This window comes from Gymnodraco acuticeps, unplaced genomic scaffold (genome assembly GCF_902827175.1).
Source record: "Gymnodraco acuticeps unplaced genomic scaffold, fGymAcu1.1, whole genome shotgun sequence".
Taxonomy (NCBI): Eukaryota; Metazoa; Chordata; class Actinopteri; order Perciformes; family Bathydraconidae; genus Gymnodraco; species Gymnodraco acuticeps.
The window spans coordinates 1,864,689-1,883,964 of record NW_022990502.1 but is presented as its reverse complement, the minus strand read 5'-3'; the positions used below and the strand labels follow the sequence as shown (position 1 = coordinate 1,883,964).

The 19,276-nt window shown below is 38.8% G+C and overlaps 1 protein-coding gene across 3 annotated transcripts in view; it reads right to left on the bottom strand.

Moving 5' to 3' along the window:
- kirrel3a (kirre like nephrin family adhesion molecule 3a) overlaps window positions 1-19,276 on the bottom strand; it is a 362,627-nt gene that overhangs the window by 65,659 nt on the left and 277,692 nt on the right. For all 3 annotated transcript variants that reach the window (XM_034226819.1, XM_034226821.1, XM_034226820.1), the window contains exon 6: window positions 4,320-4,425. In XM_034226819.1, the coding sequence (XP_034082710.1) occupies window positions 4,320-4,425 (106 nt within the window). The remainder of the gene's footprint in view (window positions 1-4,319; window positions 4,426-19,276) is intronic.

Genomic DNA, 19,276 nt, shown 5'->3' with positions numbered 1-19,276 from the left:
GAAATTAATGTTTGAGTGTATCTTAATGCTGTGTCAATGGGTTGTAATGCTCTCTGACACACCTAACTTGTGGCTGCATTACTGGATATGTGTTATTCTACAAATGTGTTTAACAAACTATACTATTTAAAATGTCTTGTCACTTTAGTTCAATTATTACAAAGAAAATGTTTTTTTTTTTCAAGCACTACTTGGTGTCTATTGGACTGTGGACCAGAGGGTGAACCAGGATTCACCATAGAGTCTATGAGGTCCACCAATCAGAGGGCCAGTGCCCCATATGTTGATTTGGAAAATCAAAAAGGTGTCAGTTAAAATGACATGTAATGTCATTTCTAAATTGTTATTACAAGAAGCAGTAACATTTAAACCTAAATCTGTAATTTTCTCACTTTCTATTTTGTGCAGATTTCAGCTGGATACCAGGGCTTTTTACACATTTCCACACACAGATTTATGATCTTGTGTGTGGAAAAAGCGGGCCATCTGAACCGCTCACACAAACACCTCCCAGGAGACTTCAGTGCCAAAACATTCAAACAGGTTTTTGTCCATAGGCAGACAGTGATTTTGTGCCGTTGCGCTCACATCAAACGGATGACAGGCCGAGCTTAACCAGCCCAACTGAGGCTCTCATTAGACTCCGCTAAAAACGACAAATGAAGAAACAAGACATGACAACTCTGCTTCAACGTATGCAGCAGAAGCAGTTGACAGCACTCCCATAGGAACAGGAGCCACTTGATTTGCAAGCGACATCACATTTCCTCTCTTCTTCCGCTCTGTACCCTCCTTTCTCTCTCCCTCCCTTTAGTATTCAATTATTCTGCGTCTCCCTCTTTGCTCGCCATCCTTTGCATTCGTCTTCTGTTTCACTTTCTCTTCCTCCATCCATCTCTTAATTTCTCCTCACTTCCTTTGCAATGTTTTGAAAAACAACAGGCAATAATGAGTCTGCCAGACAGCCAGGGGTGTCGACGTCTGTGTGGGCTTGTTCAGATAGATTGTCACCCCCATGGTCGTGCCCCCCCCCCTCCCTCCTCCTGTCCTTTATCTATCTCTCTGTGGACACGGTGCTGCTCTTGAGTCGCTGTTGTACTTTCATCCAACTCCCACGAGTCTGGGCAAACAAATATGCTTGGAGCAATAATAGAGTGGTGCAGTGATGATGTATTTTTGTTGTTAGCCTCGCAAGTGCTCCGTTAACCAAAATCTAGGGGATTTTATCATTGAGTTTGTTATATTGCATAAAATAAGCTATATGTTGAGCACACATTTATGATTTATGATTGTACTTTTTTGTATATGTTTTGTCCAGAAAGAAGTAAAAGGCGAACAATCGGCTATGAACAAACTACTTGACTGTTGCATGACTTAATGTAATACTGCTTAGCTAAAAGTGGCTAATGCTCTGCATGATGATGTTTAGCAGTCTCATTAGCCACTTGTTAGCAACATCTGTTTTACAGACACAGAGAAGCTTCAGACATTCACTAGTAGGAGGTTTTTTAAATATTATATTTTGTGGAACAAAAGTGAAAATGTTGTTAGCTTGTGTTAACAGAAATGGGAACAGGAAGTGCTCCTTTCCTGGTTTAGGAATCCTTCTACACTATGCACACACCACAGATTGAAGTTAACAAGCACATTTTCTATTTTCAAATCTTGTACACATCCCATGGACAACAATTGACTGTCTGATGATTCACATTATGGTCTCAAACTAAGTATTTATTTCCCTCTGAGTTAAGCTCTTTCAGCCAATCTAGAACAAGAGACAGAGGAAGAAGAGTGGAGACAGAAAAGAAAGATGGAGAGCATCTGGAGCGATTGCGATAAGGAGGAGGAACTAACTTCACTCGTCTCCTACCATCATCCCATCCACCCTCAGCAAGTCTGACTTTCCCCATTTCAGAGACACAATAATATACCTACGGTGATCAATAAAACACTCAATGGAGAGGGCAGCAACGGTCAAAAATTGAATGGTTGCCATGGAAGTCACCCACAATGAGACGCTGACATATAGACTCCATAATATGCAGTAATGTTGTGCACATCAGACTCCAATCCAGTGGGAGCAGAGCGTTGGTCCTGCTGTCTGTATGCTGTACTGAACAGGGATGACTCTGCTTGTTGTTGACAGTTGGGACTCATTGAGCTCTGTTTTCGAGTCAGTGCAGAGCCATGGCAGAAGTGAATCTCAGTAATGCAGCTGAGATGCTTACATCAGCTAATGTGTTCTGCGCCTGCCTCGCTGAAACAGTGTGTCTCTCTCCTGTCATTTCTCACACAACAAACCATTTAACCAATACATAATCCCAGAGTTATGGTATATAGTACCTATTATTGTATTTGTATTTATTATTATTAACAATATTATTCCAATTGTTATTAATATTATTTATTTATTTATTTTCAGCAATTTAGTTATTTCAAATTATTACCATTTATATTAGGATTTTTATTTTTCTCTCTCCTTTACAATGCCAATTAAACCAATAATATAGTCAAACTAAATTGAAACTGGTGAAAATTGAACAGAAATGATAAAACATGATGCCACAATTCAACTTGTTTTCCATATTATTTATATGGATGATTCCTATGTTATATTTCAAAATAAAGAATGGAAAAGTAAGTCTGTGGCACAAACACAACATTCCCTTTTTGCCATGTTAAGTTGCTTTAATAGAGTACCATGATGTCTACCCATCCAAGTCCAACCCCATGCTGTATGACTCTGGACCCCATTGGTATTTTGTGACTCGTCTTACTCTTTTATCCATATATGTGACCCTGCACTTCTTTTCAACTGTCCTGTAATCAATTAATCAATCAATAAAAAGTTAAATATTTGTGGTGATCTAATGTTGGTCTGAACTGTCTCTTACCGACTCTTATAACAATGTAAAGTGTATTGAAAGTGTATAAAGTGGATGTGATACTGTCCATGACTTGAATGCAAGGACTCACTGGTGAATGCAGGGGAACTTCAATTGATTTATACCTTTCCAACTATTAACACAACCTTGTGCAAAGCTTTTAAACATTTGCTTTAGTCAAGTAGTTCACTGTGGTTTGCTCCGCATCAATATAAAAAAATCCCTAGCACACAAGCCTGCTCAGTATATCCTTGCTCTGATAAAGCCAAAAAAGAGTCTCGATTCACAAATTCAGTTCATGAATTCTAAATGAAAGTAAAAGCTGAATTTGAAGGATACAATCTGTTGTAGCGTCTATTCCTTTCTTCCTAACCTGGCTAGAAGACCAGAGAGTCAGGAGAGGACCTTGCAGGACACAAGAAGGGGAATAATAAAATAATGAGTGACAAAAGACCTATTTATGAAAGGATGGGCCTTGCAATAACCTAATAACTGATAATACTCCCACATTCCAAGATAAAGCCTGCAGAGTCACGGCATTGTAAACTGTGGAAAAATAAAAAACACTGACTTTTCAATGTAAAATGGGATCATGCTATCATCTAATCAGCAAATGTATAATAACTGGTAATATCACAACAGCCTGTACCACTGAAACAGAAAGCATCCAAACAAGCTATTAAAGAAGCATTTTAAATCAAAATATGTTCAATACTCCAGGCACAGGTTGTTTTTTTCTCTTGTGCATTTTAGCCTGTGTTTCAGAATGCTTCAGAGCCCTGGTGGCAGGACTGAATCTCAGTGTGCATGTCTTGTAGCTGACCCCTCCTCTCAGAGTTCATGCAGTGATGGAGAGATGGCCGGCCCAGCCCTGACACACTGACAGTTGTCAGAGATGTGGCAGCTTCTCAGGGCTGCCTGCACATATATAATCACAAAGGTGCCTTCTGCTGGGGGGGGCGGGGAGGGGTTATGAGTGCAGATGAGCCAGTGGTACGGTAAGGTACATTATTTTAGACAGCTTTCAGTCAGTGACTGCCCAGCATGACACAGACATTTTGGTATTTCTACATGGTGAACGATCCTAAAAAATGATTATGATATCCAAATATAAAACTAGATAATGGATGCCGATGTTATCAGACATAATGGTTCTAAAAAAAGAGGATCATATGCTGTGTTTTTACCACAGATACTTTGTGCACAGCATTTTAGTTCAATTTCCTCTTAAAATATAACATTCATTTTAATTGAGACTATATACAGTAATTGGTTTAATTTGTAGCATTGTATGTTATGCAACATTTTAAATCCCCTATATGGGTCAGTGTTGACTTGAGTTACACTGTGATTTCCTGTGTACGAAGGCACGCAGCAGGCAGAGGTAAAACAGTGCACGGAAGAAATCATAGTGTTAGTTATGCTGGAGCTCACCTGTAGTAGAGGACAGGTGGGTTGGCTTTGGCGGCACAGTGGAATTTGATCAGATTTCCCTCCAAAACGGGCTGTGGATCCACGGTGAGGTTTACGATCGGAAGGTCTGAGAGAGAGGAGAGATTATGAGTGGATGAAGAACAAATAATTATAGAATGGTGCAGTAATGACATATTTTGAAGGCAGGCGCAGAAGTTAGCATCCCTCTACTAAAATCAATGGATTCTTCCAATGACATGTGGCAAACACACATTTATGATACTTACAGGTTCAGGAAAATCATTTCCACATATCAATACTTGTGATTTCTTTAGCCAGGAGTAAAAAGGTAACGTTTGGCTTTATAGGAATTTCATCACAGTCACATGGCTGTGCATAACCACCGCTAAGCTAAGCTAAAGGCTAATGTTCAGTGTGATGATGTTTTGTAATCTCATTTAGTTGCTATTTTTTTTAAATCACAAAGAAGCTTCAGATATTCACCAGTGACGTATTTACCAAGCGGCAAACTCTTGGGCAGAGCCGGGAGGCCAATAAGGAAGTGCCTCAAACTGCAGTTCATCTAGTGGCCAGTAGGAGCAGTCTGCAGAAGGGAGCAATTTCCATAGACACCCATGTTAAAATGACCTGCTGAGCATGTTAGCTTAGCTTGGTAGCCTCAGCTAGCTCTGGAACTTCCAGCTCGGTGGCAGGAGGTCCCACCTCGGCTCCACCTCTTTGCCCTTATTTGGAGCAGGCGGGAGTCAGACTCTGCCTCCCTGGATATCTTCAAATCATCACTAAAAACACACCTGTTCACCCTGGCCTTCGGGCCCTAGCCCTTTTCTGGTCTCCCGGCTTCCTTTATTTATTTCTTTAGTTTGCCCGTTGATTGTCTGTTTGTTTTGTTTGTCCACCATGTACAGCGACCTTGGGTCCCTTGAAAGGCGCTATATAAATATCATTTATTATTATTATTATTATTACTTTAGGCTTCTCTGCAACTCTGCAGAATCCTATGGGTGACGTGACGTCACGGACACTACGTCCATTTATATATACAGTCTATGGTATTTACTGACATATTTCATTTATTTTAGGAACAAAACGTAATGTCTTATCTCTGTGACCTTATAGGCAACTTAAAGGTCACCTATCATGCTATTTTTAGGCAATAGCATAGGTCTCAGATATATATAAATATATAAAAAACAGATCACCCATTCTAGCCATGCCTCATATCCCTCCGTTTCAGCCCTGTTACTAAAGTGCTGATTCGGGGTATAAAGCTTTAAAAAAAAAAAAGAGGGAGAGGGGGCGGAGCCTATGCCTGCTCATGCGGACCCAGCAGATACTGTCTAAATGCTGCGGTGATGAAACGCCATATCATGTTCAAAACCACATCAAGGATTATATTCAACAGTATGGAGCTCAAATGCTTTTTCTCTTGCGGGTTTACCACAAGGTGAGTTCCTTTTTACATCCGGCTTCTTTACACATACTCTCTCCAGTACAGGTTAGCTCTGAGTGTTAGCGATGCTTGCTAATGTAAATAAAGGCCATATTACTTCCAAAACACGTTGCGAATTTTTTCTGATAGCAACGTTTCTGATAGGGCCGTGTCATCCGATATGACAATTACGTCATATCGGATGGCAAATCTGGATCAGCTTGTTGTAGCCCTGTTTTTAGAGATTTGCGCACGGAGGAAAAGAGAGAGGGTTTTATTTTCTGACACTTTGTGAGTTCCGGGGACACATATTTATGTATAACAGACATACAAATGTGCATTTTGCATGAGAGGTCCCCTTTAACATGTTCAAAACATTGTTGAGGGAACCAGAAGTGGTAAAATGCTAACTCATTTGCGAGGTTTGGGACACATTTTTGCATTATTCTATACAGGAGCTTGATCACTGATTGTCTGTAGTTACACATTGTAAGAGTAGCAACATTTCTAAAGTCCACGAACACTTGATCCTCTATCTTCTCAGCTGTGATTGCCGTTAGCCTGTTTTCTTTACCATAGCAAACATCATGCTCTGAATGATAGAGCTATGCTGGTATTCAAAGAGATCAGCTTGGAGCAGTTCCACCACACATGTGTCACCCAGGAGGAAACGGATGTTCCCATGTGGGAGGTGCACAATCACCATGAGCAAATCTGTAATCCATTTCAAATTAAATTAGCTGGAGATGTAGCAAACGCTTTGAGGATTTTAGGAAATCACCCAAACATTGTGGCATCCAGCCGCCTTGGCATCTCTTAAACACAAGACACCGAGGTAATCCAGCCTTCAAACATCATGGCTCACACCGACAGCTCTCTGTTGGCTAACAACCATTCACACCACAGCAATATGAGATGCTAGGTCAACTTATTTATCTTGTCCTACAAATGGTGCATGCACAGCCGCATCAATGTGTTATTGGCTTAAAGTATTTTCCATGCAAACTTGCTTGGATCCTGCCATCAAAAGCTTTTTCTTCATTGAGACATGTTACAAAATAAAAGTAAAGCTGAGAAAATATCAGTTAGCAGTGTGTTACAATGCAACATCGTGCCATATTTACATCACCACTGCCATATTAGTTAAGTTGCCAGCAACCAGTATGTTGGCCAATTTGCACAATTAGTGTAAGTTGCATTATTTACCATTTATTAGCATAGAAAATAGTAAAAAAATGGCCTGGCCAATTTTTGATAATTTTGCTGTTTTTCTAAGGTGTATTGCGAATATTTTTAGGATACAAAATTGTGGTTTTGGGTCTTGTAAAACTTCAATACCAAAGTTCATACAAATGTCTCATCATCATTTTTGATCCCGAACATTTAAAAAATGTATTCCGCATACTAAATAACCTCCAAAACCACTCTAAAATTGTCAAAATCTGCTAGACCATTTTTTGTACTATTGCCTGAATATGCTAATGAATGCTAATGAATGCCACTCATGTGCAAACTGCCCAACATATGCAAGTTAACATACTATGCATTTCTAACATAAAACGTTGGGGTACTCAACATTTACGTGTTCACTATAGAGCTGGCAAATACACTTTATTAACATTATATTTAGTTCTATTAGTTATTTAATATTGCATTAGTGATGAAATGTCAATAGAAGGAATATTCACCATGCGAGTCATATGTCTTCCTCCTTTGGAAACTCCAAAGCAAAACAACTAGCAGAACTTTGCGAGTTTCTCTTTCACAAAGTTAATGACATGTTATTGCATTTAATGTATTACATTAATAAGTCACAATCAACCAGATAAATATTAAATGAATTGAGGAAATGCCTCACTTAACTAAATGAATAAAGAAAATCAATGAATGAATAAGTATTGCATTGGTTATTTATGGTACAAAGAAGGCTTTAATTACAAATGTTTACCTTTTTATTAATTAACATTGCTTCATTTTAATTATTTCCCTACATTAATAATGATTCCTGTTAACGTTTTGCCACTCGGCTGTTTTATTTATTACACCGCAGTGACTACAGAGGACTGTCAGTCAGGAAGAAGAAGGCGGGCCTAGCCACTTGATTGGATAATCTTTAAAAATCAGTATGCCTTACTCTAATATAATTTTTCTCATGAAGTAAAGGCTTTAAAAATGACATCCTTGTAATATTTTAGATACGTTTCAAGGACATGCACCATGAATGCATCTGAGCTAAAAGGTCTGTGATTGATGCAGAGGGAAAAAAACAAGCAAGTTTAAAAATAAAATAAAATTGTCAACTTTGAAATTGGTCGGCTCACTGTGAGGATAAAGGAAACACACCGCTCTAATAAAGTACTTAATTTATGTTCACTAGATTTACTAAGTTAAGTTGAAATTGAGTTTTAAAGTACCATATACATTTAATTAGGCATGGATGTATTCCTTTTCATACCATATATTGTAATTGCCTATTTCTTAATAAATAAAAAACACATATTTTTAATGTTTTAATTTCTTATAAATTATCATATCATTTACAGAAGAATTTCTAATCATTAGTCAAATTCTAATTCTATACATGTTGTGTCTCGTCAAATGTGTTTTGTCTGTCATTTCCTGTTTTATTTTGTACTTACCTCTTGTCTTTCATTTCAGGCCCTGTTTCTTCCTCCCCTTGTGTATTTTTCCCGCCATCATCAGTGTCTGCCCCGCGCCTGATTGTTTCCACCTGTCCCCACTCCCCTCATGTTTAAATAGTCCTGTCTCTCCCCTGTCCTGTGTCAGTTTGTCTTGTTTGTTTCTCCGTGCCAAGCCTCAGCTCAGAAAGGATCGCTTTCACTTTTGTAGGCTTAAGTTTTTCATAAGTTCTCTTTTTGTTATGCCTAGTTTTTCCTCCTTGTGAGCACCTTTTGTTATCTCCAGTACCTACTCTGTTAAGAGGGATTACCTGATCTGTGAAATTAAAATTACATTTTTTTACATTCAAGACTGTCTCTGGATCGTGCATTTGGGTTCATCAGTTTGTGTGGAGATCCTGACAAGGCAGCTGCGTTTATTGTGAAATGTCCTTTGTATGCACGTATTGTTGTACTGTGTGTTAACATCAATAATGTAACATTATCTGCTCCATTTTCTCCATAGTTTGTATTCCTCCTGGTGCAAATAAAAAGACACAAAATGCAGGACTGTCAACTAGCTTGGTTTTTCTTTTCTATTATAAAGAAATTGCATTTTGTTCTGCAACCCTGTGTTGTACAAAGACAATAACCTTGACACGATAAATAAACCCTTGAAGTGTTTCTTGTTTCTCTTTTACTAGTCCAGTACAAAAGCCAGTCATTGCTGTATTTAATGTTGTTTCTCCTTTCTAGGACAGCCACAGTGAAGGTAGCAGAGAAATGTATACAGGACGGAGGAGATTTTGGACCTCCATGCAGCCAGCTCTCAAGCTCAATATCTACCAGCCTTGTTTTATACCAAACATAACAAAACTAAGCCTTTCAATGAAAAATCCACAGCCTTATTTCCACACACAAAAACTGGGAATCTATTATGTCAAAGTCTGGGAAAAAATAACCTTCCACTGATTGAAATGCACTTTTCAGCACACAGAAACGGATTCAGGCAGAAAGCTTCCGCTCCGGGAAAAACATCGTGTTCCAAGCACCGATACAAAAGACCGAAGATAAACTTAAGCATAGCCGTCTGGATAATTAATTGTAATGTATTGGGTATAGTCAAGGCTGCCACAAAGAGAATGAAAGGTGCCGTATGCATTATCAAACACTCCCACTCAGTGACTCTCAAGTGCTTAAGCAAAGTATTTTGAGGTATACAGTGAAGGCACTTACTGAGGTGAGTTTCAAGAAGTTTTTATTTGAAAGCTTTCAGATAATTGATTCTTCCAGAAGTACCCTGCTGTCTGCAATTGACTTTATTGTGTGTGTGTGTGCGTGTGTGTGTGTGTTTTTCTTAACAACTCTTCAGAACTTTACTTGGAGAACTTTGCAAGATTTCTTTCTTTCAAAGCTAATGAGATGTTATTATACTAAATGTTTAAAGTTGATAAGCAATGCCTTAATAATAAAAAATAAATATTGAATGAAGTAAGGAAATGCCTCACTTAATTAAAGGAATAAAAAAATCAATGAATAAATAAGTATTTCATTGTTTATTTGTAGTGCAAAGAGGGCTTTCATTATGTTAATGCTCTGTTGTTTAGTAATTAACAGGGCTTCATTAATATAAAACTAGAAAAACTATTCGATACGGAATGTGGCTGTTTCTTCAGGAATGCAGAACATTCGTTGAAAATTACAGTTTTCTTTCTTTTATGGGGGATGATTGCCACTGTTACATTTTATATTGATTCTCCATTTAAAAATGTAACCAAGCAACCCATGCTGAGGAGCATAGATCTTTATTATACTATGAGGAAACATATGTGCTGTATTTCAAATATATGTCAAAAATCCAACCAATGAAAACATGTTAGCAAGGAGAATGTGGTCATTAGGCCAGGGAGTAGTGAAGTGAGTCCAGTTAACACCTGAGATTAATAGATCTGCTTTATCTTATTTTACACATTTCCATTTCATATATTTATCTTTCATTTAAGTAACAATGAATGTTAACACAAGTTTAAAACATGAAGCGCGATTATCAATTAAATAAACTGCAAAAAGGGCAACTAATACTGATCAATCATGTTGTTTATTAATGTAATTGGGAATGTTAAAAACAATTTTGATAGTGAATGCATCAATACAATTGTGTTGTTAGATCTGATATTTTGGCTGAAAATATTTAAAGAGCCTGCTTGTGATGACAGCATAAGTACACTTTAGGCGCTGCAGCATGTGGTCAGGTAAAACTTGTGCAAAACACGAGACAGAACCCATATCATAAATATTTAACCAACTAACCAGACTTTACCGCAGTGTTTTTTTGTCCAAACCATGCTAAAAGTATTTTAAAATTTGAAATAGTGTTTACCTCACGATAAAAATACATACATTATTTAAACGTCGATTTAGTTGATCTCACACTATAGGAGAATACTGTCAGACTTGAATTTTTTTATTTGTTTTTCAGTTCAGAAAAGCTCAAGTGACCCTTTAACTTTATTGAACCACAACAGCTCAATTTCGGCTTTAAATATTGAGTAAATCAGTCTTTCAGTCTAGACAGTGGTTAGATTCAAGAGGTTAAAACTCAATTTGTCAGTCAATAGTTTGTTCTACTGATATTCCCTGATGCAGGTCCAATAGAGCTCACCCTGATAGACTGATAGTTTATTCCTTTGTGCATTTTAAAGAGATTTGCTAAAGCAACACATTCATTCCAGTATTTATGCATTTTACACAAACAGTAACCTGTTCATATTTTAAACTTTGTCTCTTTCAATTGTCAGTCTGGTTCTATCTGCACTTTCTCTAATGAAGCTCAGCGAAAGTTCCACCAGGAAGACCTTCTTTACTCATTTACTGTGCTATGTTACTACTCTCTCTCCTCTCAATAAGTGATCGGGGGCGTCACTCCCCAGCTTAACCAATCACTTCGCTCTATTCTCACAAGCCTATCATAGCGCTCTGCTAACCCCTTTTAAATCTGCCCTCTCCCCTCTGTTAGCTGTCGTTTCAGGTGACTCAACGCAACCCTCCTCCACCCCTTTTCACCTCCTGTCCCTCTGAATCCAGGGTCAAGCTAAGCCACTCCCCTTCAGACCGAACCCAACTATCCATTCACTACCACCAGTGTCTAGACCCCGGGGGGTTTCATCGGATCGGTTTTCCCTTCCGAATGATACTCCTGCACAACGGGGCCTAATCGCCAAAACTCCATTACATTCATTTGTGTATTCCTGTACAATAATAATAAATATGTATTCTTCCATCAAAACCGTCTCTCCTGATTGAACCATTGTTGTCCTATCAGAGACAAAGTGGAGATCCCCCATCTCCACTTTGTCTCTGATAGGACAACAATGGTTCAATCAGGTATTTGATACCACACAAATCAACTGTAACCTGTCTGCAATAAAAGCCACACTTTTGCATGACAACATGTGTCCCACACTTCATTTTACTTCAAATGAATTACAATGTATGAAATTATCATTAAAAGACTAATTGAATCAAGCGCATACCAATATTACCATCCTATTAACCAAGATGATGTAAACCCACATTAAGGACTTGTACTTCAAACCACAGCACTTTTTTTTTAATATTGAATGCTCACAATTTTTACCTTGGTTACTTTTTTAAGATTGTTTCATAACTTGATTTGACAACGAACATTTCATTTATTGTGTTCTATTCTCAATAGAGCGTTACAGTGATGACCTATTTGTGTAGGCCGACCCTGAGGTTAGCATCACAAGGTACCCTCAACAAAAATTTTCCATTTCATTCGGAATATTGCAGAAAATAAGATCTGTGGCAAACACATGTTTATGATACTTTCACGTTTTGTTCAGCAGGATAATCTCCACATATTAACAGCACTATTATAAGATGGAGTGTAATTGGTCAGAAGTAAATAGATAACATAATGCTATAAACATACTGCAAACAGTCACATGACTTCACGTCAATGGCACCAAGCTAAAGGCAAACTTGTGGTTGATGTGATGCCATTTAGTAGATTCATGTAGACCCTTTAGTTCAGGGGTGCCCACACTTTTTTGGGCTGGTGAGCTACTTTTGAAATGACCAGCTCACCGAGGTCTACCAACCAAAAATAAAATCCCAAATTGCAAGGGTTGCTGAATAACACGTTTTATTTATACATGGATAATAGGGCTGCAACAAACGACTAATTTGATAATCGATTAATCTATCGATTAATGAAACGACTAATCGACTATTCGGACTATTACTGTATGCCTTGCACAATTTCTCAAACGCTCTTGTTTAGCCATCAACTTTTAGATTTAGCTTGAGGTTGTTTTAGGCATGTGGAAACTAACAATGAAGACAATAAAGATGAATACTTGATTCAAAAATACATATATTATTAAATTAACAAATTGTGAACAAAACTAACATTGCTTTTTATTTAAATTAAATAAATAATATTTCACATCAAAAGAAACAACAATGTTTTAACAAATCGTATTAAATAATGTGATGACAGAACTGTGAACAGAATAGCTGAAACTTTAACAAAATAAAGAGTAACTCAGTTTCCTATAATCATTAACCCATGTTTGAATCATTGAGTTAACTCCGTGTGTTGCTGCTAGCATACATAACACCTGACGTGGAACCGTTACTCGTGGATGGGGCTGCAGAGCTGCTAGAAAGACAGTCGAACCCGGTGCATTCCTCCGTCTGAATGTGGAGCACTTTTGATAAATGTTTGACACATTGCTCGTGTTACCGCCCTTACATGCTAAACTCTCTTGGCAAGGAGCATTGTCCACTTCAAGACGGGTAACATTTAACCACACCTTGGAGCGCTTCTCTCCGCCATCTCCTCCGTGTGTTGCTGCTTGTAGCAGCCGCGTGTGTGTAAACTGCCCCGCCCCCTCGCGCACAGACGGGGAGAGAGATCTCGTCTGGATTGGAAAGATCGAAAATACACCGACATTTGTTTGTCTTTTTGCATGTTAGAAACGAGTTGGCGACACTAAGACTGCGAGATAATATTTGTGTAGCAATAATACATGACCTTTCTCTTTCTCAACTCGCTACTCGGAGGGAAGTCGCTGTCATATGCCTTGTGAACACTCCGATAATGCCTCTCCACGTTACCTTTCTTTGGCAGAGCGACGCTTGCTTTACAAATAAGGCAAATAACCTTTGAATGTGAATCACAAACAAATATTCTCCCTCCCATTCTGGGTGGAAGTGGTATGTCTTTAGCTTCTTGCTCGGTCCCGCACTCATGTTGTTGTTTGTCTCTTGTTTGTCTCTTTAACTTAATTTGAGTTTTCCCGGCACTTGACTGATTTTGTATCGCTTTGCATTCTGGGTTAACAGACTGGAAAGCGATAGGTCGCTTTTTCTGTCAATCAAGTAAACTCCTCAATTAAGTGGCAGGGAGGCGGGATCAAAACCTGTTTTGTCTATTTTAACGGAACAGGATTTTTTTTTATGAATGACTCGCGATCTACCAGCATTGCCCCCGCGGTCGACCGGTCGCCCGCGGTCGACGTACTGGGCACCTCTGCTTTAGTTTAGACACACAACTGCTTGTTTTAGACACATAAAGATTCAGACGTTTACCAGTTGGGTGATTAATGGCATCTCTTATGTTGTAGAACAAAACGTAAAAACCTTATTTCGGCAATCTAACCAAAGATTCATTAAAAAACAATAACTACAATAGAAAGGAGTCCGGAAGTGTATACATGCTGACTCATTTCCAGGTTTAGGACTCATTCCTGCAGGATGATATTATTGGCTATGTGAATTATGTTTTTGGGGATCACCCTAAAAGTCTTCAGGAAGAATTATCTGAAGATTGGGGACATAGTGAACACTGGGATCAAAATGTGTGTACCACATTTGAATTGGTATGAGGTGAAGGTTAACAGAGTTGTCAGGCTGGGTGAGGGGGTTCTGGCCCAGGGCTGAGTGTGGAGTGAGAGCCCTGGATATGGCTGCAGGCATGAAGCCGCCACTCTCAGAGATCTGTCAGTCTGATGCGTGTACAGAAGCACACAGAACAGCACATCACTTATACTTAGGGTTAAGGTTGGAGTGAGATGCTGTGACATGGACTTGTAAGCCTATAGCCATCCCCTCTGAAATGATTTTAATCACTCTTCCTCCCTTTACTCCACAACAAAATGTAAATAATAAACAGATGCATCAAGAATGAGTTTCAAATAGAGTCCTTAAAGTCTGTATTTAGAATACGAGACCAATGTTTCTAATGATAAAACACACATGCAAGGAATCTGCTCTTAATGATGTCTTTAGTTATCTACTTCTTTTATACTCCTGACTTAACTGTGGAGTGTTTAGAGACCTTCTTCTAGAGCAGGGGTTCCCAAAGTGGGGGTCGCAAGATGATTAAAACATAATAATAATAATAATAATAATAATGATAAAACAATAAAATAAAATTCTTTTTTTTATTATTATTATTATCCAGTGTTTCCCACAACATGTGATTCTATTTGTAGGGGCACCGCCCTCCCCCCCTCATGCAAATGAGCCATAATCTCATTAAATATGCGCATATAAAAAAAAAAAATCAGGAACACAATTCTGAACATTGGATAAAGTCAGGTTCGAAATTCTTGTTTCATTTTGTAATCATATTAGAATCGAAAGTTTTTACAGAAGGGATATTGGATATCTCTTTTTATCACTCCATAAATCAGAAAATACTGTCAACAGCTCTAAAATATCAATTTTTGCCATGTTTTTAGGTATAAAATGTTATATAATTCAGGCTATGAATGATATATGAACAAACCCTTCTCTAAAAACCTTCAGAATATTGATAGGAATAAAACTGGAAGGTTTGGTGTATGTAAGTACTACTGAAGTGGACATTTCTCACTCAGAATATGAGAAAAAACTCATTTTGAGAAAACGACCTTTAAAGATTGCTGTGAGGCGCTACCTAAACCCACCTGTTCTTTGGATGACAGCTTGCGCCTCGACCATAGACTGTATATATAAATAGACGTAGTGTCCATGACGTCACCCATAGGATTCTGCAGAGTTGCCGAGAAGCCCTTAGTAGGCGGAGTCGGCCACTAACGGCTCGACAGTGACGTCAGAGTCTAACTCCCGCCTGCTCCAGCCTGCTCCAAATAAGGGCAAAGAGGCGGAGCCTGCTGCCTCTGAACTGGAAGTAAACAGTGCTAGCTCAGGCTAAGAAGCTAAGCTAACATGAAATACATGCATACCAAGTTACTGCGTGGCACTTTGGTTTTGATAAAACAGTGTAGTTCCCCTATATAAACGTTACATTCATAATCAAATGAGAAAATCTGCAAGAGAATTAGCTATTTGTTGTTATTCTTAATGCTTGTCATCACGTTAATAAAATAAAAGAAGTACCGATACATAGCAGAACAATTGTGGCGATGTTCAGCTTAATAAGCCTTGTTCAACATAATTGATTTAGCTAATACTACAGCAGGCGAACCAAGTCCGCGTTTTGCTGCATTCCTTGATATCCAGTTATAACGCCGGACTCCACCGCCCGGAGCTAACGGAGCCGCAGGGGGCTCCGGGACGCTGGCTGGAGCTGGACGCCGGCTGGAGCTAGCCCCCTGGGGCTCCGTTAGCTCCGGCGGCCACCACTGGGATAATTGAGTCCTCTTTTAACATGTGCTCCCGTTTAGCATTATGGGCGTCATAGCCATAGACTATAAAAGTCTTACCCAAGGCTGAATCATAAACTAAATTGTATATATATATACATTAGTGCTGGGGGGAAACGATTATTTTGAAAACGATTAATCGGGCGATTATTTGATCGATTAGTCGACTAATCTAACGATTATTTTTCTGTTGTTCAATTAATAAAAAACGTAATGTAAAAAAGATTTTTTTCACGATACTGTGTCTCAGGGGACATTCATATTTAAGAACCTATTAATGTGTTATACCAGATTAATGGAAATAATCTCAGCTAACTGACGATACAAACCATGTTTACCAAAACAAAACACAAGTCTCATAAGAAGCATCTAAATGACCCCTGAGCGAAAAATGCTAACGGACATTGGCACAGAACTCAAGATAAAAGTACCCTTATTACTTATCGTAGCTGCACATACAATATATCCGATTAAAGATGAGACTCCACAGATTATGTAGGTATATAGTATCATCACTGAGTGATCCGGACTCGCGACAGGGGAAGCAAATACAGTCATCACAACACGTACCTTCACAGAGCTTCTAGGGAGATCGTCTCACCACCGTAGCTGTCAATCTGATCAAAAGATGTGTTCAATGGCATTACAATGAGAAAAAACGCGGCTGAATCGGTTAATCCATAGGTTTTTAACGTCTATGTATAAAAAAATGATTGAATTTATAATCCATAATTCCATTTTATGTAAAAATCGGAGAGCAAATGCTAGCTGCTAATGGTAGCCACCACAGCTAGCTGCTGCTTCTGCTAGGCTATGCAGCAGTCTCAGTGAGATATAAATATATAAATATCTTTGCGTTTTGGACTAACTTTAAAATATTCCCATGCTTTTGAAGACCTAGGGCGAGATGTTTTCGTTTGGGGGCTTCGTGCGCAATCCTGTGTGGAGGAGGTGGTAGCCGTTTCAGTCTCCATTGTGTTTGAAGTGCGATTGCGAACTGCTTGTTGCTTTGGGTGACCCACGTGTGTGTAGCGACCCGTCAACGCGGAAATATGTCGTCGACGATATTTTGAAGCTACAGCACTAATATACATACATACATACATGTATAAAGGGTTACGACCTTAGCTGGCGAATAAGCTACATGCTAAGCTAACAAGCACACAAACACCTGCTAACGGGGTTAACATGTATAATATTATCATTTTAGACTTCTTGGAAGTTCTGTTAGTACATTCAAGCGCACAGCACGACATTTTAATTGTCTGGTATTTGTAAGAATATTCCCTAAAAAAAAGGCACTATCACCACGAACACGGCTAAAGGGTCATGTACAGTAACTACAACTAACTAACGTTGTAGCCTAGCAGAGTGGACAAGTTTCTGTTAGCTGACAGTGAGGCACGTACCTGTCCATCAAAGTGACCACGACCTAATTTATGCAAAAACTTTAAGACCTAATTTAAATAAAAGGGTTGCGTTAGAACAAACAATTCACTCACAGATTCATAATCATGAAGGTGGAATCTAACTATATCCATAATAATATTTATTGCAGCCAGGGGTAGAAACATCTTTTTTTCTGCTGTAAAGTTGGGCATTTTAACATGGGGGTCTATGGAAATTGCTCCTTTCTGCAGTCATCGCCTATCGGCCAATATATGAACTGCAGTGTGTGGCACTTCCGTATTGGCGTCCCGGCTCTTCCCCAGAGTTTGCCGCTTGGCCTCGACGCACTCCGTGAAGGTATTTCGTGTTCGGGATCATTTGTTTTTTGTATAACCTTGCTTCGTGCAAGTGACAATTGTTGTCGTCTTCTCTGTGAACATTTTTTTCGCTGTTGTTTTGCCAATTTGAGATTTAAATTTCCAGCGAAAGCTAAACCAAGAAGTGTTTTAGCACACCACGTGACGCATCTGAACGAATCACGTTGTCAGAAATGTACACCAGCCAATGAGATTTAGTTTTTTGGTTTAAGACCCCTTTGTACTTTCACGATTGGTTGCTGATAGAAAGGAAATGACCATATTTGGATCCGATGAGATTGTGCAGGAGAGCTTTCGAAACGATACCTCTGATTACATGGTGTAAACAGCGGTCGCGGTACTTTATGTTACGTTAGAATGCTAACTTTTGGTGAATTTAGGAGAAATCTACAGACGCAAATGGACAAACTATAGTAAAATAAACACCTAAATGTGTATTTTGTACATTTTCCTTCCAAAAGCCTGAAAGAAAACATGTTATGGAATCAAAATAGCACAACATCTCAAAATTGACCAGTGCATGATTTTGCCGCCTGCCGTGTCTCGCCTTAATGAGTGAGACACACCGGAGTTGAGGATCTGTGGGGTTTGTATGTCGATGTATGGGAAACACTGTTATTTGTACTAGTATTAATAATAATAACAACGTGTGCATAGACATTTTTCAGGGGCGGACTGGCCATCTGTAGAATGTCTCCCCCCCCCGTTGACAATTCACTAATAACCCCCCTGTTACAATTCACGTGGCAGGAGGTCGCCAGTCTCTGGCACAGTTATTTTGCGGGTCGCGGGCTGAAAGGTTTGGGAACCCCTGTTCTAGAGCAGTGGGTAATTAACTTTTGTCTGCGGCTTTCATTAGCTCACACTTTAGAGTTCAATAGAAGTACAGCAAGAAAGAAAATAGTGGGACTTTGTCACAGAAGTCCTGGGAGAACAGTGTGATAAACCACATTCGAGTGTGGCTCTACTTTGGTGATGTTTTCTTTGGTGCTAATGGGGATGTTTGTGGACACTAAAATTCTTAATTTGGCTATTAATTAGAAAGAAAACAACATGATTTAGCCTACACTTTATTTGTATTTGTTTGCAATTACCTTCAAAGCTTCTCCCTTTTTCACAATTACCCAGGGACTGAGTCTATAAGCTCCTCTCATTGTAGGCAAAGAGGCCACAGGTAATAAATGACCCTGTACCCTATTCTCATGTTGCCCTGTCTTCAGGATGAGTCCGTTTAGAATGTGTAATTACTAATTCATTAACACATACCTGCCGTACATAATATAAAATATGTGCTATCAGCTCTGATTGACTTTACTGTATACATAAATGCATAGATGTTGCTAAGTTACCTCAATATCCTTTTTTTCATATTTTTGGTTTCGCCTGGTGTCCAAGTGTTAAAATAATTGAATAAACTCAACCATATACTGCAAAATCAAGTACTAAACATTTTTCTCTTCAGGAC